Below are 23360 nucleotides of genomic sequence, written 5' to 3'. Positions count from 1 at the left end.
GGCTCTTGCTACTAGCTAAATGTTGTTGTATATAATTACAAGAAACAAAAAAATCGCTCATCCCAAATGAAATTTGCCAAATGAATTATTATCAAAATTATTATTCACCAGATGAGGCTTTACTCACAAAAAGTATTGTTTAAATCTTAAATAGGGAGTGTATTTGGCTAAAGAATTACAGGAAATGTTTCATGTTTGAAATGCCTGGAAGACAGCTTGACAAATAGTAAACATTGCAACAATAGCGGTAACAAGAAAACATTTTTTACAAACAAAATGAGTTCGCAATCGAATCTTTACCTCACCTGAGACATGATTCAGAATCCTTGCAGTCACATTGACCCCAAATTAAAAAACAACCATGAACAATTATATTTTCATCACAGACCACAGTTATCTCCTGCCTATATCATGGATATTGCCATCTTATACTAAAACCACGATCAAATATTACAGGCCTTGTTTTTAACCAATGTAACACGACACAGCCAATCAAAAAAAGAATTATGAGTGTTTAGGATTTAATCCAAATTATTTGTAATTGCAGCTCATTGTTTATGTCTACTATATGCCGGGCACACTTCACACTAGGCTGGCCAAATATGATACATTTCCCATCTAAACCAATGGATCTTGTTACTATATGGGGGGGGGGTGGAAGTAGTCAAATAATTGAATAGAATTTTTTTTTTTTTCTATTGCGTGTTGGGTAAACAAAAAATGTGAAAATCAACTTTTACCCATATCTACCGACCTACACAGGCATGATATTTGGTCCTTTGAAACAAATACGTGCTAATCCTCTCATCAGAATTGCAGAATGGAGTGGTGATATAAACCTATATTGCACGGCTTATATCACTTCCTGCATCTTGTGTGTTTTTTGTCACGCGCCAAGTTGGCTTGAAGATAAATACGTTATCACACGCGCGCTCGTGGAAATACGGAAAAACATAGCGCGTCTGCATCCCATCTCCAACTCGGCCTTCAGCCTCATTGGATATGGGACGCAGAAGCGCTACATTTTTCAGTATTCCACTTGCGCTTGTGTGAAAACTTATAATACTTTTCCTGCTGTTTTAACAACCATTTTGCTTAACTTTTCTAAGTGCAAGAAAATCAGAAATCAGACTATGGCCGTGTCCGAAACGACGACTTCAGCTACAGCTACGTCTAGATCAGCCGTCTACCAGTGTTGAAGAATAGGCAGACGCGCGCGATCTAGCCGTAGCTGTAGCCGAAGTCGCCGTTTCGGACAACGCCAAAGTAGGAAAAACGTACGGGGCACTTCCATGAGGAAAATGTAAATTTGTATCAGAACCTTGCAGAGGGCACCACAGCAAGGGCACTGCAATTTTCCTTTGGTACGGGGCACTTCCATGAGGAAAATGTAAATTTGTATCGGAACCTTGCAGAGGGCACCACAGCAACAGCACAGGACACCACGGCAATTGCTATGGGGGCCATTGGAAATTTTTAAGGAGTGGGTATTTTTTTTCGCATGGCAGTAAAACATTAATGTTTATGTAATGCAGTAATAAGCACTACATTTTGTGTCCAGTCAGGTAGATATGGGAAAGGAAATGTCAATAATGACTTTATTTTGCACTCAAATGTTTGGTGATAAATAAAACACCAGGAAGTGAAGCCTCAATGAAAAAGCTTAGGATGACATTATTGAGCTCATTATTAATTTGTGGAGATTTTATATAAATGAATACAGACAGTATTGAAAACATTAAACAACATTAACATTGTCATCTTTCCTTTTTTTTTCAACACCATAGAATCAAATAGATCATTTAAAAGGGGGTTTGTATTTTAAAATTGGGAGGGAAAAAAGAAGGGAAAAAAATAGAATTCAGTACAAATGTTGATAAAATTGACAGGGTTCATTATTTTTGAGAGGAGGTAAAGTGAGTGGGAAGATGAACCTACCTTGTAAGTATCTCTGAAGCGATCGATCTCACGACTGATGATGTGACGTTTGTCTTCCTCAATGTTATTCAGATCCTGAATATTCTCCTACAAAGCATGGGGGAAAAGGGGGCAAACAAATTCAAGAATTAGTACAAACGGGACAGATAGACCAAACCAAGAGAATGCAGTGGGGGTTAAAGGGAAGGTACACGTTTGGTAATTGTTCAAAGACCAGTCTTCTCACTTAGTGTATCTCAACAATAACTAGCCTGTGAAAATTTGAGCTAAATTGGTCATCGAAGTTGCGAGAAAATTATTAGAGAAAAAAACACGAATTTGTGTGATTTCAGATAGGAATAAAAGACTTCTGGCTAGAAATTTTTTATTATTTAGTGAGAAACTACCTCTTTCTCAAAATCTATGCTACATCAGTGGGAGCCGTTTCTCACAATGTTTTATACTATCAACAGCTCTCCAATGCTCGTAACCAAGTCAGTTTTCAAGTTAATATTTGTTTTGAGTAATTACCAAATGTGTACCTTCCCTTTAAGGCCGGGCGGTTTAACGCTTCACACTCAATTTCCTAGAGCTGCATCAGCCGAAAGAAGAAATGAGCAGGATACAAGTCAGCCAGTCACAAAGTGTATATGTGACATGGTAGTTTGTCCAGGATACAAGTCAGCCAGTCACAAAGTGTATATGTGACATGGTAGTTTGTCCAGGATACAAGTCAGCCAGTCACAAAGTGTATGTGACATGGTAGTTTGTCCAGGATACAAGTCAGCCAGTCACAAAGTGTATATGTAACATGGTAGTTTGTCCAGGATACAAGTCAGCCAGTCACAAAGTGTATATGTGACATGGTAGTTTGTCCAGGATACAAGTCAGCCAGTCACAAAGTGTATATGTGACATGGTAGTTTGTCCAGGACACAAGTCAGCCAGTCACAAAGTGTATATGTGACATGGTAGTTTGTCCAGGATACAAGTCAGCCAGTCACAAAGTGTATATGTGACATGGTAGTTTGTCCAGGATACAAGTCAGCCAGTCACAAAGTGTATATGTGACATGGTAGTTTGTCCAGGATACAAGTCAGCCAGTCACAAAGTGTATATGTGACATGGTAGTTTGTCCAGGATACAAGTCAGCCAGTCACAAAATGTATATGTGACATGGTAGTTTGTCCAGGATACAAGTCAGCCAGTCACAAAGTGTATATGTGACATGGTAGTTTGTCCAGGATACAAGTCAGCCACTCACAAAGTGTATATGTGACATGGTAGTTTGTCCAGGATACAAGTCAGCCAGTCACAAAATGTATGTGTGACATGGTAGTTTGTCCAGGATACAAGTCAGCCAGTCACAAAGTGTATATGTGACATGCATGTTTGTCCTTATTCTGGTCAGCACCATTTTATTGTGCTTAGATTTTAGCTCCTTTTTTTGCAATACCATGTCAAATGCGCCATTGCTGCATTGGAATCCTGCTGGATCTTGATCAGCAAAAAATGTGTAAGCAAATTTGTCTGCCTCTTGATGTAGAGCCCAATTTCATAGAGCTGCCTTTAAGCACAAAAAGGAAGCTGAGCATAACAAATTCAAGCTTACCGGAATTAGGTTACCAGCTGAACCACAATGTCACATATACGATTTGTGACTTGTCTCTTTTCTGCTTAGCTGAGAACTGTTGAGCAACATTTTCTGTTCAAGCAGCTTTATGAAATTGTGCCGAGATCTCCATTTTTATTACCGTACCTTCTTACTAGTCTTCTTAGGTTCCTTTGAGTCCCTTTGATCGGTGTCTCTTCGCGACTGCTGCTGCTGCTGTGACTGGGACGATTCATCTAAAACAACGAACAGATATTACTCAATTATTAGTAGTCTCAGTGATACCAACAAATACTACTCCAAATGAAACACCGGCCCTTAGACATGTCGTGTTACATGTGTTAGCACAGAGCCAATAACCCCACAACCAGACAAAGTTAATCTTGATGATAAGGCCGTGTCCGAATTGGCAACTTCGGCTACAGCTACGGCTAGATCGCGCGCGTCTGCTATTCTTCAACACTGGTAGACGCGCTGATCTAGACGTAGCTGTAGCCGAAGTCGTCGTTTCGGACACGGCCTAAGTACACCAGGGGTGAGAGTCACTACTGACAAAAAAGGCTGAAACTGGGATCAACATATACACTTAAAGCGGTGGACACTACCGGTAATTGTCAAAGACTGGCCTTCACAGTTGGTGTGTCTCAACATATGCATAAAATAACAAACCTGTGAAAATTTGAGCTCAATCGGTCGTCGAAGTTGCGAGATAATAATGAAAGAAAAAAACACCCTGTCACACGAAGTTGTGCGCTTTCAGATGCTTGATTTCGAGACCCCAAATTCTAAATCTGAGGTCTTGAAATCAAATTTGTGGAAAAATACTTCATTCTCGAAAACTTCATCACTTTAGAGGGAGCTGTTCCTCACAATGTTTTATACTATCAACCTCTCCCCATTACTCGTTACCAAGAAAAGTTTTATGCTAATAATTATTTTGAGTAATTACCAATAGTGTCCACTGCCTTTAAAAAAACACAAATTTAAGAGTTAAGGGAGATCATAATTTATGGGACATGATCTTTGACCCACCTCCAGTATTTTGTTAGTTCTAGCACAAAACGAAGGACCTGAGCAAGAGCTTCACAAAAGATCAATGTTAAATTTTGTTGGGTTTTCTCACAACTCTTATAAAAAGAATGTTGATGCTCTGAGAGTTTTTAAAGCATACCTTGTGGCTTGGTGAGTGCATGTTTGTAGTCGATGATGAGTCGATCAACTTGACCTTTGACATTGGAGTCTTCGCCTTGGGTCTCGTCATCTAGATCCTCAGAGCTCTTCATAAAAGAAGAAAGAAAAAATAAAATCCAATAACTTCAACTGGAACAATACATTCGTACCTAGTACCAAGTTTGGCTCTTACAGGTGCCCGAGTTTTGTGCGGAAAAGGCCACTACCGTGGTGTTAAAGCTGAAGCAATGATAAACAGTCAATAATAATATCAAAAAATAAATATAATACCGCCTCTCAAATAGCGCAATTCCAAAATAATAATCATTGCGCTTTAAACATTATAACACAATAGGCCATTTTGAGGTATAGTGGACACTTGGTTTGGGTAAATTTGTCTGTATACACCATAGAAATAGAACCCGGAGAACGCTGAGCTCGGCCACCCTCTGTGTCGTCTGTGGACGAAGCGTATTGATACCGCTCAACACGCGCGTATGGCAAAATGATCATCGCGTGAGACACGCGTATGGCAAAATGGCAAGATGTCAGCGCACATAGAACGTTCTAGTGTGTTCATTGGTCAATAATGATGTCATTGTATGGCAAAATTGTATGGCAAAAAATTTTGCCATACACACGTAACAAAAATGGCGTATGTGTGTCCATAAAAATGGTCTCACAACGAAACCGCACGCACAATGAGACACTCAGCGTTCTCCGGGTTCTATTTCTATTGTATACACCCAAACTAACCAGGGCACTCCTATAGTGTCCACCATAGCTCAAAAAGGCTAATGGCCTCCAAAACCAAAATTTAATTCAGATTAAAACAACTTTTCAAGAGTTCCTAAAGTTACCTGTCCTTTGTCTGCTAGATACTCGTCCAGTAACACTCGTGTTTTAGCGTCTACTTTTACCTGAGCATGAAAAAAGGGGGGAAAAAAACACATATACAAGTTTATATTCACTTCTCCTTAATAATTAACCGGTCATCTTGGATCCTTCGAGATTATCTTGAAGATTTGTAATCTTTTGGTTTTTTCAAAACAGAAAAATCCAAAAGTCAACTGGGTACGACTTGTTCCCCACAGGCATCGAATGGTCCGACAAACAACTTTATGAAGTGTCTTTTTTATGTATTTGCTAAACAAAATGGGGAGATTGCACTGCCAACACGGTCTAGGTGCCTCAGTTGGCAGACCATCAGTCATCTGGTCAAGTGGTTATAAACTAAAGGACTCCCAATCACAAGGTTGTGACTTCACAATGTCTAGAACATGTGTTGTCGTCTAGTTGCCGAATCACACTTGATTGAGTTGTGCAATTCCTAATCAAAGAATTTAAACCAATGTTTATATGAGAGAGATTGGCTGTTGCCAGCTTGGTGTTTATATCCCCTTGATGGATTTTGCCGAGTTCCCTTGCAGGCCTGTGTGCTTCGCTTTTAAAAGGGCAGGGGCACCAAGGCATTTTCTTCTTGGTAAAAGGCACCCTATGAGAATATTTGTAAATTTCTACGGGAACATTTCAAGGGCACCAAGGCAATGACCAGGGGGCATGGAGGTGAAGTATCAGGCATGCCCTTGCTGGGAAGTAAGTCTAAACAAATAATCAAAGCTACTCACCAGTAATTTCTTGTCTCCTAATTCCAAGTCGTGTAACAGTCTGATGGCTCTAAGGCTAGCCTCAGGTGCTACATACTCACAGAACCCAAAAGCCTGCAGCTTGCCAGACGCACCCTGAACTCTCTTCCAACTTGAAAAGGAGCCACATTTCTGGGGAAAAAGGGAGAATGTTTAAGACGCTTACTGTTTCTGACAAGTCCATGTCCTTTAATTTGAATTCTTGTATTAGTAAGTATTAAATGGATTATGGGTTTTGAATAAGGGTGAATCTGCTTTTAGAAACACCTTGGAAACTAAATATACAAAAACTTGAACACCTGGGTTTCCTGGGCTAAGTCCTAGCCTAGGCCATTGCCCACTCAAAGCCCCTCCACCAGTCTGCCTTTGTTCCCTGGTTTGGACGCTTTTTGTCCTTCCCTTCATAGGAGGCCAGAATTTTGCAGAGCCAAACGGCAGTCAGCGATAGGGCCTCCAGCTCTCACTCCAGCAGACTATATAAGTTGTAGATGAAATAATTAGGCCCAGCTCTTCTCAAATACACTCGCTACTTTTTGTCCTTCCCTTCATACGGGCCAGAGCTCCCCCACCCAGAATTACCCGCCAGCCACCATGAGATATGACACTGTTTAATTTGATAGAGTGAAGTTATAATAAAAGTCGCTTCTTATAAAGTGCGCATATCCGTCAGTGACGCTCAAAGTGTTTTAACATACAGAAGTTTTCCTGCAAGGTATGTGGGACTACATTTATATTTTGGAGTATTTTCGAGTATTTTGGAGGAAACGGGATGGTCTCTCATCAACACAAGGTATTTTTACCCAAGGATTGTAATAAAAGAAAGCTTAGAACTCACCGATAGCATGGAACGGATGAGAGCATCTGGAGCCCTGTCTGAAATGTTCCCAACAAACACAGTTGTTTTAGGTTTGTCGCCGTTGGCCTCAGGGTCACCCCCAGGTGTCGAATCATCCTGCTGCTGCTGCTGCTGTTGCTGCTGCTGTGGTTGTTGTTGCTGCTGCTGCTGCTGTTGCTGCTGTTGTTGTTGTTGTTGTTGTTTAAGGAAAATTACAAGATTAAACATTACTCCCGGAGCAATAACATGGGTTATTGGACTTAAGCTGGCTCACTTAAAAGATTACGAAAAACTTCAGCAAATGAATTACCACATGGGATTTGAGGCATTGCATGGTGAGGTATCTTGCTTTTATATTCTACTATTACTATTCTCTTTATGACTAGAGCAAGCTAGTCGAAACGTTGAGACCAATGGGAGACTTTCTGGGACGATAGAGGGCAGCAGACTTACCGGGTAAATCCATTGTTCTCAGAATTATGCGCATGTTCAGAACTACGTAAACAATAGAAATTTACCCGGTATGTCTGCTGCCGCCTAGCGTTGGAAAGTCTCCTATTAACAACTCATTCCGCGGTGGTGAAGTTTATAACAACAAGTCCCCTTGATCCACTAAAGCTAAAGTAATAGTTCCAGCCAATTTTCTACCTTCCACCCAGGTAGTAGTTAAAATGCAGGACAGTTCTTTTCGGAACTGAGAAGTCTCCCGAGTTCCAAAAAATCTACTCCGCGGTAGTAGAATGTAGAGCAAGACAAGTTCTCAAAAGAACATAATCAACCTGGCAAGATACACACATGGTGTTACCACAAAACAAATATATATATAGATAACCCGGTTTAGTGAAGGAATTGTTAAAATCATTCCATGCAGGCGTTACAACCACACAGTAATGAACACATGAAGTTTATGAGTACATTAGCAGACATGAGAATACAGAACACCAAGTGGACAAAGAAGGTCGAAGGGAAAGTAGATTGTTCATGGCATCCAAGGAAATTCATGTGCAGCGTCTAATCTCATCAAGCCTGCGGATAATTTCATCAAGCCTGTAAGCAGCTGTTTTCTGCTTATGGAAAAACCCTCAGTACAGTTTCTATTTCATAAACACTGCTTACTGCGAGCGAAGCAAGTAGCATGCTGGCTTACCCAGACGTACAAGTTTTAAAGCAGACGCATGATGCAATGATGCAAGTCTATTGTGAACGCACAAACGCATCGTCAAATCTTCTCTATCGATATGAAAATTCACTTTGGCCTATTCATATTTCTCTGCTTTAGTTACAAAATTTTGCCTACTGGTAAAAAGCTTTATAAACGATTGAAAGTGGGTCAATGACACTATTTGATGTTGAAGCAGTGTGCAAAATACATGCTGGAGCCATAGCCCTAGCGTGTGTCTGGAAAAGACCCTTGGTCAAATCTTTCTTTAGCTGCACTTCTCTGCTTGTCATTTTAGTTTCTGTGTGGCGTTTTAACTGTCCGATCTTGGGACAAGATTGAAGGGATTCAATGACCTGGTAAACATGTTCTGCTGAATTTTGGGTGGTTTTTTTTGTCATTTTGAGGGGTTTGGATTTCCCTAAACTCACTGTCATGTCGTTCGGATTGAAGCCTTGGCGTGGGTTGGGTTGCATAAAGCCCTGTGAATGACACATAGCGGAATCACAAACAACCATTCATACAATGTTGAACACAAGGTTTTTATCAAAAGGGTGGAATGTGAGGGGAAAGGGAGTTGGGGGTGCAGGGCTCAAAATTAACATGATTCTTCATTGTATCCCACAGGATTGAGTAACCTGCATTGCCAAGCGTTTTAAAGCATCGGATGCAAACTCTTGTGTTTCTGATCAGTAGAATGTAGGTTTGAGTTCCGGTGAAGGCACTTGTGGCCTTTGCAAGCAGTTTACTATCATAATTATCCTTCAGGTGGGACATTACGCTGTAGCTTTCGTGTACTATGATTGATATTGCATGTAAAAGAACCCAGAACGCTTATTGTTAAAATGTAGGGTTTAACCCCAGAGTGTGGGACTTCCCCAATTGCAAATAGTCTTGGAAATTCGCCCCGCAATAAGAATTAATTCATTTCATTCTAAATGCCAGGTTTTTCACATTAAATTTTTAACTAATTGCTTATATTTTAACAATATGATTGCTATTTTTTCACAGCTAGTGTGCTGTCTGTGTGCAACTAGGTACTGACAAGATCGAGTTTGGATCAAATGTATTGTGTTGATTTCTTGTTGATTTTTTTTTTTCAACTAGCCCCTTATACTACCAAAAATCTTACTGCTAGAGTGTTTTACGATGGCACATTGTTTAGCCTGGTGCTAGCAGACTTTTGTCAATTTAGAAACTTGTAGGGCAGTTAGATTTTGAAAGTTGAGTATCTACAGTGCATGCTAAACAAAGAAAGTTGTCCGCGAGGAGAGTAAAAGACCGTTTCATCAACTCTAATGGTTCTAGTCTTCCAAAATCCAGGCGGTGTTTTAAACTGTGATGTCTTTTGCATTGGAACAGGCAGGGCATTCTTACAAAAGTCCAAATATTTTGGGGTTTTCAGAGGGTATGGGAGGGTCTCTAGCCAAAACACTTTGTTTCACTGTTTGCGGTTGAACTTTATTACAAAGAAAATTTGTTATTAAAAAAAAAAGAATGAAGCATGCTTCCTGAAGTTGGGTCTACTAAATGAAATGAGAAACACAGGTGCCAGTGGGTGAAGGGGGGGAAACAAAACTAAACAGCACTTGGTAAGGTTTGCAGTAGATAAGAGCAGCCACCAGCACACAATGATTAGGTGTATTAAATTGTTTTCAACTTTGTGCCTTTGGTCAACTAGCTCTGTTGGCCTGGGCCCATATTTTCAAAGAGCTGCTTATGTTGGGCTCCCAGTATGATTTCCATTTCATAGTGCTGCTAACATGCTTACTACACAAAAATGAATGACGTCACAATGCAAGTCCACGGTGAACGCGCAAGATGGCTACAACATTTTCTTGCCAACCTGTGAAATACGCTTAATGCTTAAGCAAGTTGTTCTGCTACAGTAAGCACAAAAAATATGCTAACCGTTAAGCAGCGCTATGAAATTGGGCCTTGGTCAAACACATAGATGACACTTTGAGGAAGACTGATGACTTTATGGTCACACTTGGGAAAAAGCTAAACTTGGACAAGCCCATCATGCAAACACTAGCCTAGATGATAGCGTTGCAGGTCATTCAAACTGTTTCAGGAAGCGTCTCACAAAGCAGAAAGGTAGGAACGTTCTCATTGGATCGGATAAGTATTCCAGCCTGTCACATGGACTGGGCCCAATTCCACTGCTTAAGCAGAGAATTATGCTTAGCACCTTTCTGCTAAGCAAAACTAAGCATGACATTAGTCACAGCTTTGAACATCAAATGTTGCCACCTACCTGGAATCTGTGTCCTGCCATTGGAGGTCTTTGCATGTTGGGTCTCATGCCCGGATGCATCTGCATCTGTTGGTACAATCAAAGAAAATTGTTTCGAGCGTATGAAGAAAACCAAATCCTGACAGTTTGAAAACAGGTTCCTCTTGATGAGGAGATGAAGCAGGGCTCATATTTACAGGTAATTAATCCTTGATGTTTACAGACTCTCCACTTCATTTTCAAATAGAAATATAGACTTTGATCATACTTCTACTTCTACTTCGGTACTTAGCATCGTCCTTCAGTCAGGACGTAAACGCCAAGGATAGCTGCTTGTGTGCGGTGCCAAGTATTGCAAGTGCATTTTATTACAGTACAAGGTGCAAGTATAAAATTGGGAGGTAGCTACACAATGTAGACATTTGCTCTAACCGTCCCCTTAAACAACCCGATGGATAATAATAATAATAATAACAACAAACTCTTATATAGTGCATTTCACAATAACCGTATAATTGCGCTTTACATTAGCGCCCTGGTCATAGGGCCAATAACATTCCTGTAATGTTTCTCAACCCTCTAGTTAGGGAGTATACAGCCCTGAGCTGCCTGTAAGGCGCTTGTGGCTTTTCATACACAATATCAACCTCTACCCTCGCAGGTACCCATTTATACCCCTGGGTGAAGAGAAGCAATTATAGTAAAGTATCTTGCTCAAGGACACAAGTGTCACGACCGGGATTCGACCCACACTCCGGTGAATCAGCACCAGAACTTGAATTCGATGCTCTAAACCACCCGGCCATGACACTCCTGGGTGAGAATCTGGCTGGGGACGGCATTCCACCATAAGACTGTTCGTGGGGAAAACGATATACTTGTAGAGCTGGAGACGCGCTGGGATGACTTGGCATTTACATTTGTGGTAGGATTGAGTACTGCTTGGAACCAGCGGCATAAGAACAGGGTAATTGCACTGCTTTCAAGAAATTTCAAAGAGCAGGCATAAGCCTATCAATGAAAAATGCTGGAAAAAATTACAAATTCTCACAAATCACTGGCCTGGTGTAAAACGTATCTGCAATCCTACAGGGCCCAATTTTATGGCTCTGCTTACCGTAAGCACAGAACCAACGCTTACGGAAGCAGGGAATTATGTGCTGACGACAAGCGTATTTCACAGGTAAGCGGCGAATTTTGGCTTCTGCGCGTGCGTACTTCGCGTTACTAGGCATTCTACGCTTACAAGGCTAGCGCAGAAATTTGGCGCTTGCACATAAGCGGGGAATCGTGATCGTAAGCACAAAATTCGGCAGTAAGCAGAGCCATGAAATTGGGCCCTGGTTATAACACCCCAATACTTCATATCGTAAATTGAGGCAATTGCCTCCATGCCCCAAGTTATTTCCTAGTGCCAAACTTGTCTAGACTGGCCTACGTCAGAAGTTTGACATAGAGGGACACAAGGTACTGGCATTTATGCCTCCTAATATCCCTTTTTTAGGGGTTATTGTGAAGTGCTCGATACAAAACATTTTACCCATCATTTTACAAATGTGGCATTCAAGAATGAACCGGCTGCCACTATGAGCATTTCGGGATTCCAGTATACCATGGCAGATTACTGGGTTTGTTCGTTGCCCCAGTACGTTCGAATAGCTTTGACGGGGCTCACCCAGGTCAGCCCCCAGTGCCCTGCTCATGGAGTGGGTCACTTGGGGGTGACCTGAGGTGCATGCCGGCACCATGAGAGGGCGAGTGTGATCGTTCGATTAGTTCTTTTTAGGGGCTCACCCGAGTGAGCACTGCAGGGTCGACCCAGGGAAGCTTATTGAACACACTCACTGACGGTAGCTTAAGGCGAAGGTTCTGCAAATCACGGTGAACGCCTACTCAAATTTTCTCACAAGACAACATCAATTCCCAGTGCTTAGTATAAAAACCTTTGTTGCCCTTCCTTTGTCTAGTCAGAATTTCATTATAGTAATTATATTTTCAGTGGAAAATGATTCAGACGCTCCAAAAGGTTCTAAAAAATAATACCGCGGGAAGGTAAAAAATATTTTCCAAACAACAACCCCGAGTGACCCCGAGTGGTTACAGCACCATAAATCTAGGTGAGACTTACCTTGGAGATTGGGGGCTGTGGCAAGAGGCCCATCTGCATATTCATTGCCATTCCTACAAGAAAAACAAATTATATGTTACAATTTAACTTACAAACGTGTACATTTAATGAAGCAAAAATGCATACGTGTAAGAAACACAAAATAAATTGTCAACATTTTCAGTATCAGAGTACAAGAGCTGACCACGGTTTAGGTAGGCTTTAGTTGACTTTTAAAGACACTGGACACTATATTAGTAATTGTCAAAGACCAGTCTTCTCACTTGGTGTATCTCAACAAATGCCTAAAATAACAAACCTGTGACAGTTTGAGCTCAATCGGTCGTCGAAGTTGCGAGATAATAATGAAAGAAAAAAACACCCTTGTCACACGAAATTGTGTGCTTTCAGATGCTTGATTTCGAGACCTCAAATTCTAAATCTGAGGTCTCAAAATCAAATTCGTGGAAAATTACTTCTTTCTTGAAAACTATGTTACTTCAGAGAGAGCCGTTTCTCACACAGTTTTATACTATCAACCTCTCCCCATTACTCGTAACCAAGTAAGATTTTTTGCTAATAATTATTTTAAGTAATTACCAATAGTGTCCACTGCCTTTAAGGCTTTTTAATCACACTTTTCTGAAGTCAACTAAAGTAGGAAGAATTGAAAGTATAAATTAACCAATCTTTAAAGGGTTTTGATATCTTATCAAGCTTTTTGCCATGACATGAATCGCAACTCACTGTGAATGACGATGTATGTAATACAATTTACTTACTTGTAGAAGTTTCAGCTTCATTAGTCTTCAAGTTTTTGAGGGGAAAAAATGAAATCACAGTGCCATGTTTTTAGGAGAGTCGCAGAAATATGCTGTACATGCTAAAATAAAATCCTCCCCTGAGACGAAAACTATTTTGTGAAACTACAGCACCTCAGCAAGTAATATTTTTAGGGAAGCTTTCTACCATCATTATCTTCAAACTGTGTAAATTTAATCTTAATCTAAATCTGAGGACATTGTGTTTTGTGTCGTACATCAAGTACCCAAACCCTTTAATGGACTTTTCAAGCTATTTAATCACACAAATTACAAATATATTTTAAATATATTTTCACAGTCGTTCATGGTGGTCTGTTTCTGTTCCCTATTTTGTTTTGTTTTATTTAATCTTCAATGTATGCTTTAATTTTCTTTCCTAAGATGATTCTATTTTAATTGTTAACTTTGTACATATCAGATTGTTTTGATATAGACTATATGAATATTTCTAATTGTTTTTTATCCTTTCCTGTAATTGGCGGCTCATAAATATAAATATATAAACAAATTCTGAGTTCAAACTAAAGTGTATAACAACCAATCTGAGACTTTGTAAGTTCTACAACTAAATGTTTCAGCAGGGCAGATGAAACCACAAGCAAGCAACATAAAGTAAAAAAAATACAATGAATTAGACTTTTGGGAGTCCTTTGCTCACCAGGTTGCATGCCTCCAAACTGTTGGAATTGATTTTGGTTGACGCCACGGGGCATTCCTGGCCTCGGCATGAAGGGATTCCCCGGCGGTGGGTACGACATACTGACGATGCACAATCAAGTTCTGTCAATTAAACCTGCAAGAAATCAATCATTTCTATTGAAACAAATCGATTTTTCAAATTTATTTCCTTTATTGCTTTAGCAAAGGTTTTTATATGAAAAATCATCACAAACTTCAAAGTTCCTTAAAATTCAATATCAGCAGCTCATTTTTACAAAATTTTTGACGGATTTTTCTTTAAAAAAGCCTCACGCTTTTACAGGGGGGGAAATAATTCTTTGCATGACAATCATTGACGGCCAATTTCTTATTTCCATGCACAAAAACAAAAAATGCAACATTTTTTTTCAAAATACTGTCGCACTAAATACCGTCAACTCACGACCCCTCACGACAACTCACGACAACAATTTTTAAATGCACTTTAACAGATCATTTGTACAATATAAGTCAACCGTTAAATATATGCACAAGAGTCATATTAACATGAATCACTTTCACCGAGTTTAGTAACAAACGGAAATATCCGCCATGTTGTCTTTCGACATACTTGGACCACTCCACTACAACACAGGGGTAATTTCTGAGGGCTCAGTTGTATTTATTGTATTTTTGGTATTAGCTGCTGTTTTTTCTTTCTTGTAAGTAACTAAGTTGCCACTCTGGAAATGAAAGTTACTACACAAGGGGAGATTTAAGTATAATATTTTTTTCAACTCCATGAAAGGCACATAAAATGGTAAATAATCATCTTGCATTTGTACCACCCCTGCGGTGTAATGGAATCGTCCAATTACGTTGAGAGACAACAAGGCAGATTTTTCCGTTAGTTACTAAACTCATGGTAAAAAAACACATTTTTTACAATTAAAAATACAATTTTTTTAAGTCTGAAAGTGATTTAGGTGCATATGACTCTTGTGCATATATTTAACGGTTGACTTATGTTCAAATGTTCTTTTAAAGTGCATTTAAAAATTTTTGTCGTGAGTTGTCGTGAGGGGTCGTGAGTTGTTGGTATTTAGTGCGACCCCACTGAAAGTGAAATACTAAGTTCAATCTCTGTCCAAATCTTAAAATTAAAAACTAAATAAAATTGTTATAGTAACATACACCAACTCTCAGATGAAAACAAACACAAATGAGAACACAGATAAATCAACTTTAATTCAAGTGGTAAAAAAAAACAATAGCTGCACCTAGATCAAAATCCTCTCTTGCAAAACTCACCAAGCAAGTTGTCCATGAAATACTACCCGAGTTTCAAAATGTCAGGCACCGATCAAACGGAAAGCATGTGTCTTTTTAATTCTTTAATTAAATTTTCTGGCATTGTTTACAGAAAGGTTTCTGTATCAAGCCACCACTTTTTAATTCAAAATGAAATAATTACTAATTAATATATCTAATTCAACGAACGAGAGTATCCTTTTTTGTAAAATTAGTGAAAAAGTGGTGGCGTGACACGGAAAGTTATATCCAAAATTCACAACAGCAGTACACTGCACATTGCATTGCCAGAATGCACTGTCTGATGATAGACTGTGCCGCTGCACATCAGGCAGCCCATGCATGCTGCACTGTTGTGGACGGTGTGTAGTTCAATTCAACGTTGCAACTTCTGCAATCTGTGTGCAGTTGTAAAAACCCAATAATAATAAAGATATAAGACATATTTATTCAAAACTTATGAAACTTACCTTGTGTACGGCTACAAAGGTGACATTTTACATCTCAGCAATTGGTGAAATTCGTTCCATTTAAACGTTAAATAACAAGGGAAAGCGAGGGTAGAATCCTCACAGAAATTGCAAAGATGGCGCTGTGTGTAATTTAACGACACTCCAACAGAGCGCCCTCTTGTGGTTATTTTACTTTAAAGTAATGCCGAGTCGATCGCACGTTCGGCGGCGGACGCATGCGGCACACGGACTCTAAAATAATGATCACACGGTGCAGGAGATTGTCCCCCGGAGATCGGTAACAATTGTTTTTAATAATTTCTAAGAGTGTCCAGTGCCTTTTATTAGAATGAAATGTACCCTTGGCACTTCGTACCTTTTGAAAGGTACGAAGTGTCTTTGGACACTTCGTACCTTGGACACTTCGTACCTTCTTGAAAGACACTTCGTACCTTCTTCGTACCTACCAGTTCGGGATTTATGATGTATCACTTCTGGATTTCTGCCTCGTTTCAAGAAGGTCACATCTCACAAAAATCTAATTAATGACCAGTTGTGACTCCTCCATTTTGAATACAAGATAAAAAAGTGAGGCAATTGCATATTAAAATATTCACCCAAAACTTGTAAATACCTCCACCCAAAAATATTACAACAAACAATGTTTTCCATCAAAAGGGAAAATGACTTCGATCATTAAAAGATTTTTATTTCTCGACTATTTCTCGAGTTATCATAATTAGCACAATTCTAATGGCATGGGCCTACACTCGCGGCCTTTTAGACCCATTCAAACAAGGTATCATCCGTTTTGGGTCATTAATAACAATGAACATTATTTGTATAAATCGAAGAAATGTAGGCTAAAAAAGAAATACCGAAAAAATTAATTTATTACTTGATACAAAAGTAAAAATTTATTGTGTAGTGCAGTTGATCGAGCCGACGATAATCAATTAAGTTAATAAATAAGTGTCATAACTGAGTAATAAAGTACTGTACAAAGATGAAATTTTCATCTATACTAAAAAGTGGCTCAGCCGAAAATGAGCATTTCCATTCAGGAATGCTCGTTCACTTTATCTTTAAACTTTGTACAATGAATCGATTTGGGCCTTTGGGCTAACTGTTTTAATTTGAATGTTATGACCATAAATAATACCAGAAATATTATATACATTGGACCGGATTGTCCGGCTAATTAGTTTAATGAGGAGGCGAGCAGTATTTTTGTTTAGATAGGGACGAAATTAGGGCTGTAAGGGCGACGCACGTTTTTCTGCGGATGGGGCTTCGGCTGTTTTTCAGTGTCGTCATGGTTTTCTCTTGGGTACTTGCTAAAACCTGGTATTTCCATTTCTGATGAGGACACCTTATTGAAACCGACGGACGGATGTTCCTCATCCACGATGGGTCTGCCCTCGGGTGGGGACTCCACCGGTTCAGAGTCAAGTTTTGCCCCCGCCTCATCAGCAGGTCTCTGTTTGATTTCGTCATGTCCCGTCATCCATAGGTGACGGTGAATGTAGTGCATTGTGGCTCGCCTCATGGGGTCAGGGGTCAGCATCTTCAGGATGAGATCTTTGCAATCGAGGGTGAGCTGCTTTGAGCGGGAGAATCCCAGCTTCTTCTCCGTCTGGTCCCTGACCATGCGTTTGACGTTGGAGTCGTCGTAAGGCATTGAGCCACACACCATGATGTATAGGATTATTCCCATGCTCCAGATGTCGTACAGGAAGGCTTGGTATGGCTTTCCTAAAATTGAGAAAAATGTACACCGGCTTGAAAAGAAATCTTTTGAAATTTCAATTTAGTATATCAGAATCCCAAGTTCGAATAATGCCACATATCGAATGGAAGCTCTCGCAGTAAGCCCAAACTCGGCAGCTAAGTAGCTCTTTGAAATTGGGACCAACGGTGGGTCCGCTTGCCATAGGACCACCAATACAAAAATGTATCCAAGTGGTCCAGGGCCCAATTTCATAGAGCTGCTTAAGCAAAAAAATTTGCTCAAGCAAACAAATCTTTACTTTGTAAAATCAGATTACCGGCTAAGACTCCACTCAATTGTTATGCTAAGTAAACAACAGCTAAATACCAGTCACAAGCAATGTGTATGGCTTGAAATTTTGGCCAGTAACTTGTGAAAAATAAGCGAGCTATTTTCGTGCTTCAGCAGCTCTATGAAATTGGCCCCAGCTGGCGAGTCCAGTGTTGTCGACAATCATTCAAGGAGAGTCTCCGGTCAATCGAGTTGTGTAAAATGATGCACTCAAGTTCAAAGAGATAGACAGAGTCCTCATGAAAGTATAGGCCCTATATAACGTTAGCTCTAAACCTAAACCTCACTATTTGTTTAAAGGCGAAGTTTGAAACACGATGAGATCGAACAGCAAAAACAAGGATTCTGTACACTCCAATAAGGACGTTTTGCATAAGCTCAATCTAAAGCCGTTTTGATTGAACATCATCCGAATTCAGGCTAGCATTTAATCAAGGCGCACGCGGCGGCGGCACGTACGTACCCCCAGACATCACGCACGAAAAAAAAACAGTGCGAGCGGCGAAGGTCGCGGCTCCGCCGCTCGCGCGGGTCTTTTTTTCGTGCGTGATATTTGCGGTCGTGCTTGACATTCTGGGGGTACCGCGTGCGCCTTGACTAAAGGCTAAATTCAGGCATGAACTGAGCACAAGTTCTTTGTCAATATCGTAAACGAAAACAGTTGGATTTGCTAATAATATTGCACTTGCACTTGCGTCAATTAGTGCAACTTTTCCCCATGAAGGACTCTAATATGGGTGCATCACGACACTGAATTTGAAAACATGGACTTGTGTGTAAAAGCAGCTGGCGAACTTGTCTAATGACAAGCTTACTGTTCCGCTGGCTAGTCAATCGCTGGAAACTATATAGAAAACTCTATCCTACTTTGAAACTAACTGCTCCTCTTCCCCATACAAATATTCCATGAAATCAATAACCCCATACCTTGAAGGATTTCTGGTGCCGCGTAGGCAGCACTCCCACAGAACGTCTTGCTGAGATCACTCTTGAGAATCTTACGAGAGAAGCCAAAGTCGGTAATCTTAATCTTATTGCTCCCGTCCAGAAGGAGGTTTTCACACTTGAGGTCACGATGGACGATGTTCTTATTGTGAAGATAAGTCATCCCGGAGACGACTTGCCCGAAGAAGTCCCTCGCCTTGCCCTCAGCCAGTGCCCCACGTAGCTTGATGTACTCTAGCAGGTCCCCGTGGCCGGCAAGTTCCATCGTAATGTAAACCTTAGAAATAACAATAATATATTTCACAAAGAGTTTGGACTGAATCCTATATCGAGTTTAATGACGAGTTACTCGTCCTATCAACTTAGGACTAGCCTTAAGTTTGTTACATCTCCTAGGACTTGGCCTAGTCTTATTAGGACTCTTAGTGAAATCGACCCCTTGGACTTTAACATTATTTTTAGACTGATCGACTAAACAGATTTTGTGCAGTGAATGCTAATTTGAGTATAGCACAAAAAAAAAAGATTGTTGAATAGCAACAGACACATTTTGCAAAATATTTTGCTCTGCTATACAAGGGAAATCGTCCACTGGAGGTAAAGAACATGTGCCATCTCATTGACATCTGTGCCGGGAGATATAAGGGTAGCTTCGAAGGAGATGGAAAAGATTCATACCAAGACCTGGCCAGGGAACTTCGTAACATTTGGCAGGTGAAAGTATAAAGTAGTACCCATGGTGGTTGGAGCGCTTGGCACCACCCTAGAAACATCTAAACGAATGGGAGACTTTCTGGGACGATAGAGGGCAGCAGACTTACCGGGTAAATCCATTGTTCTCAGAATTATGCGCATGCTCAGAACTACGTAAACAATGGAAATTTACCCGGTATGTCTGCTGCCACCTAGTGTTGGAAAGTCTCCTATTGGGTTGAACAGCAAGGATCCTAGAGAAAAACCCTTGAGATCTAAGGCTATGGGACGTAGTCCGACTCGAGGAGTTACACGCACAAAGGAAAATTGGATCTTTCTTTTGCATGCTGTGATAAGATGAAAATTAAAAAAAGGGTAAATCGCCGCTGCTAGGCCTCAAAGCCCTTTGGTGAAATAAAAATACATTACGTAAAAAGCAACCAATAATACAAAAAGTACAATTATTATTATGAAAAAAAAACATAGAATAAAATTATTATTTTAAAACGAAACAAAAACACATGGAGAAAAAAAGGCTACAATATTTTACCCCCCCCCCCCAGATAACCCATACCTTGGGACCAACATCTACGATCTCGTGACACCGGATGACGTTCGGGTGTTTTATGGTCTTAAGAATCTCCAGCTCTCGCGGGAGGAACCTCTGCAGGAAATCCTTTGGAGCTTTCCTCTTGTTGATGACTTTGATGGCGCATTTGATCCTCTCCTTCAATTCAATTTAATTCAATTCAATTCATATCAGTTCACTTTATTTCCAGTCCATTAAGGTTTTCAATTGTTGACCTTACTCAAGTGAACAAGAAGCTATGCCAGTAATAAACTACAGCTAGAGTTCATAAATTGTGAGGAGGGGCATTTTCATAACAATTTTATGAATTCTGGGTTTGATTCTGCTACAACGACAGATGCAGGTAATGAGATCCAAAGCACAGACTGGGCGATTATAAAGGAGTTCTGTATGTTGAGAAGTGCGTGATTCGGGGATGATGACAGTATTGATGTTGTGTACATGACTGCCTAGAGCGGCGTGCTGTTTGCTGGAGACGTTTGAGACTGTCAAGTTAGTGGATGGGGTAGAAGAACGCACTGATTTTTTTGAAGATTTTTAAGCCAGCAACTCGTGTAATATTATGCAATGTTAATATACAATAAACAAACATTTACAAGCAAAGGCAATCGTACACTGTAAATAGAAAACAAAAACTAAAAACCTTCTCGAGGAAGCCCGAATAGACGCAGGCGTAGGACCCCTCGCCCAGTAGGTCACCGACGACGATGCCTCGCTTCAGGAGTACGTGTTCCTCGTTGATTGCCTTCCGGAGCGAGGTTGGATGGAAGGAGGCGGGGTTGTGAGAAGGGTTGCCCGACGCCATCTCGGCTCCGGTGTCGAGACCGGGGACTTGGTATTCCGTTCGACCACAGTGATGTAATAGTATTACCTTCCAAACTGTCCAACAGAAAAGAAAACTAAGGACCAACACTGATACTAATAAGTGGAGTATATTGCGAAGTTAAATCAACAGGAAAGCACTGTATTTTAGATCGCAGTAGGCCCTATACGGTTTCAACCCCATGTCAAATAATTATTTGCAGAATGCAATTTTTGCGCGCTTGTGCAACACCAACCCACAACTCGGCTGCGCGAATCCTAGCCTGACAACGCGCGTTGCGGAACAATGGGCAGCGGTTGGTTGGACTAACAATGGCTTGTGACGTACAAAAACTTTTCGTGACGTATCATTGCGTCACGCGCGCGCGCATCTAGTATCTTCTGTTTTCGCTACTTTTTCGGTTGAAAGCTGTCACTCGTTTCCGTGAAAATATACCCCCAAAACAAGCATTTCTTATGACAGATGGGTAAATCGATATCAGGTTATCATTTTTTCTTTCACTGACCAACAAAGAAAAGCTTTACTCAATACAACTCCTATAATTATGTAATGGGTTTTGTAAAGAGGGCGTGACTACATAAAAAATAAAATAAAAAACAACAACAGATTAGAACACGGGCTTGAAATGGGGAGGTTGTCAGCAGATACTCTTTTTTTTGTGGGGGGGGGGTGGCATAATTGTTCGTTTATTTACTGGGGTGTTTTTTTTGTTTTTTTGTTTTTTTGTGTGATGGAGGGGCTATCTAATGTGTTAAACCATACTGTGTATTCTTTCGATCTCACTTGTGGGGGGGGTTCTGATCGGGGAGTGGTCTCTATCTCTGGCAATGATGTTCCCTAATACATTACACACGGTACAGTCAAGAGAGAGACAAAAAAATGATACATGTACATCTGTTACTGAGTTTGTTTATTTCAGCTGGGCACATCATACACAAAACAGAACACTGGCTGCATATTACACAAAAGTACATCTGAGTTTGTTATTAGCAGAACACTATGGATGTCTAGAAATGCGTTTTAGGTCGGTTCTAAACAAAGCCTATCCAGAGCATGTAGTGGAGCTCTGGCTGAATTGTGAAACGGCCACTGGACGCCATTTTAGCAAGCAACTCATCTGATGCAACAATAAATAAGGGCCCAATTTCATAAGGCTGTTAAGCAGAACATTTTTCTTAGCAAAATCTAAGCAAGAAGTTATACTGAAAACCAGTCACAGCAATGGAACCTGTATTATATTTTGGACTGTAACCTTTTTCGGTAAGCAATGTTTTTTTTGCTTAGCAAATTTGTGTGCATACACAAGCTTTTTGCAAACAATAACCATTGCTATCAAACAAAATGGCACCCAAGTGAAAACATTTGCTTGCTAAAATTTCACACATGCCCACTTCATGTTACATCAACAGAGCTCCAGCTCCCCACCTTGCACCTTTGGCACTCTATAACCTTTAGTTCTAATAGGAGACTTTCCAACGCTAGGTGGCAGCAGACATACCGGGTAAATTTCCATTGTTTAAGTAGTTCTGAACATGCGCATAATTCTGAGAACAATGGATTTACCCGGTAAGTCTGCTGCCCTCTATCGTCCCAGAAAGTCTCCCATTGCTAACCTATACAATATTTTACATAATATGTCTATAGTGGATGGAATATAATGCAGACTTGATTACCCCCACATTCATGGTCATGGGCCACTGCATTCTAGTTTGAAATATAGACACCCAATGACAACATTTGAAAAGGTACAAGTCATAAACTAGCACTTCTATGCTGAAATTAGAGGTGTTACTTTTGAGTAACATTGAGTTATTTAATTAGTATTGCCATAAATTTTACAGTATTGCCTTTTTGCTTTTAATTTAATACTGAGCCATAGAGCTAAGTTATGACTTGAGCGTTGAGTCTTGATCGCCGAATTCCATAAAGCTGTCAAGAACTAAACAGTGCTTAGCACAGATAGGTTATCAGCCAAATTACCAAATAATGTTATTAACCGACCGGTTCCGAAACTAAAACTTTTAGTTTCGGAACCGGTCGGTTAATAACATTATTTGGTAAAAGGTATATTTGTCAACACAGTAAAAAAAAAATAACTGTGTGAAATACACAATCTGAGAAGCATTACTGCAGTAATGCTTCTCAGATTCAAATTTTGGGGCACAACAACTCTTATCGTTTTATAAAACCACATTACTTCAAAGTAAAATATAAAAATGCCGTTATAATATTGAAAGCTGTTGTAAGGTTCTAACCAATAGTTTTCATTGCCATTAATTTTAAGAGTGATTATTAAAAGTAGACTGTCCCTTTAAACAGCAAGTTAGCACTCTAGTCA

The 23360-nt window shown here is 40.1% G+C and overlaps 2 protein-coding genes across 3 annotated transcripts in view; both read right to left on the bottom strand.

Moving 5' to 3' along the window:
• LOC117289663 (RNA-binding protein 25-like) overlaps nt 1–16047 on the bottom strand; it is a 29526-nt gene extending 13479 nt beyond the window's left edge. The window contains exons 1-11 of one of the 2 annotated variants that reach the window (XM_033770889.1): nt 15929–16047; nt 14167–14301; nt 12706–12758; nt 10599–10664; nt 8770–8820; nt 7180–7359; nt 6327–6476; nt 5559–5618; nt 4700–4805; nt 3676–3764; nt 1939–2025 (exon numbers count right to left, since the gene is read on the bottom strand). In XM_033770889.1, coding sequence (XP_033626780.1) covers nt 1939–2025; nt 3676–3764; nt 4700–4805; nt 5559–5618; nt 6327–6476; nt 7180–7359; nt 8770–8820; nt 10599–10664; nt 12706–12758; nt 14167–14266 — 942 coding nt within the window. In that variant the 5' untranslated portion in view covers nt 14267–14301; nt 15929–16047. The remainder of the gene's footprint in view (nt 1–1938; nt 2026–3675; nt 3765–4699; nt 4806–5558; nt 5619–6326; nt 6477–7179; nt 7360–8769; nt 8821–10598; nt 10665–12705; nt 12759–14166; nt 14302–15928) is intronic. The other variant, XM_033770897.1, reaches the window with a different exon arrangement.
• Nucleotides 16048–17144: 1097 nt separating this feature from the next.
• LOC117289907 (testis-specific serine/threonine-protein kinase 1-like) lies at nt 17145–21004 on the bottom strand. The gene is made up of 4 exons (XM_033771144.1): nt 20843–21004; nt 20185–20337; nt 18900–19194; nt 17145–17665 (listed from the first exon to the last, which is right to left on the bottom strand). The coding sequence occupies exons 1-4, from the start codon at nt 21002–21004 to the stop codon at nt 17145–17147; spliced, it is 1131 nt and encodes a 376-aa protein (XP_033627035.1).
• Between the last annotated feature and the right edge of the window lie 2356 nt (nt 21005–23360).

The sequence above is a fragment of the Asterias rubens genome, chromosome 1 (genome assembly GCF_902459465.1).
Source record: "Asterias rubens chromosome 1, eAstRub1.3, whole genome shotgun sequence".
Lineage (NCBI taxonomy): Eukaryota > Metazoa > Echinodermata > Asteroidea > Forcipulatida > Asteriidae > Asterias > Asterias rubens.
Note: the sequence above shows the minus strand (reverse complement) of the source record. Positions and strands in the feature narration are given on the sequence as shown.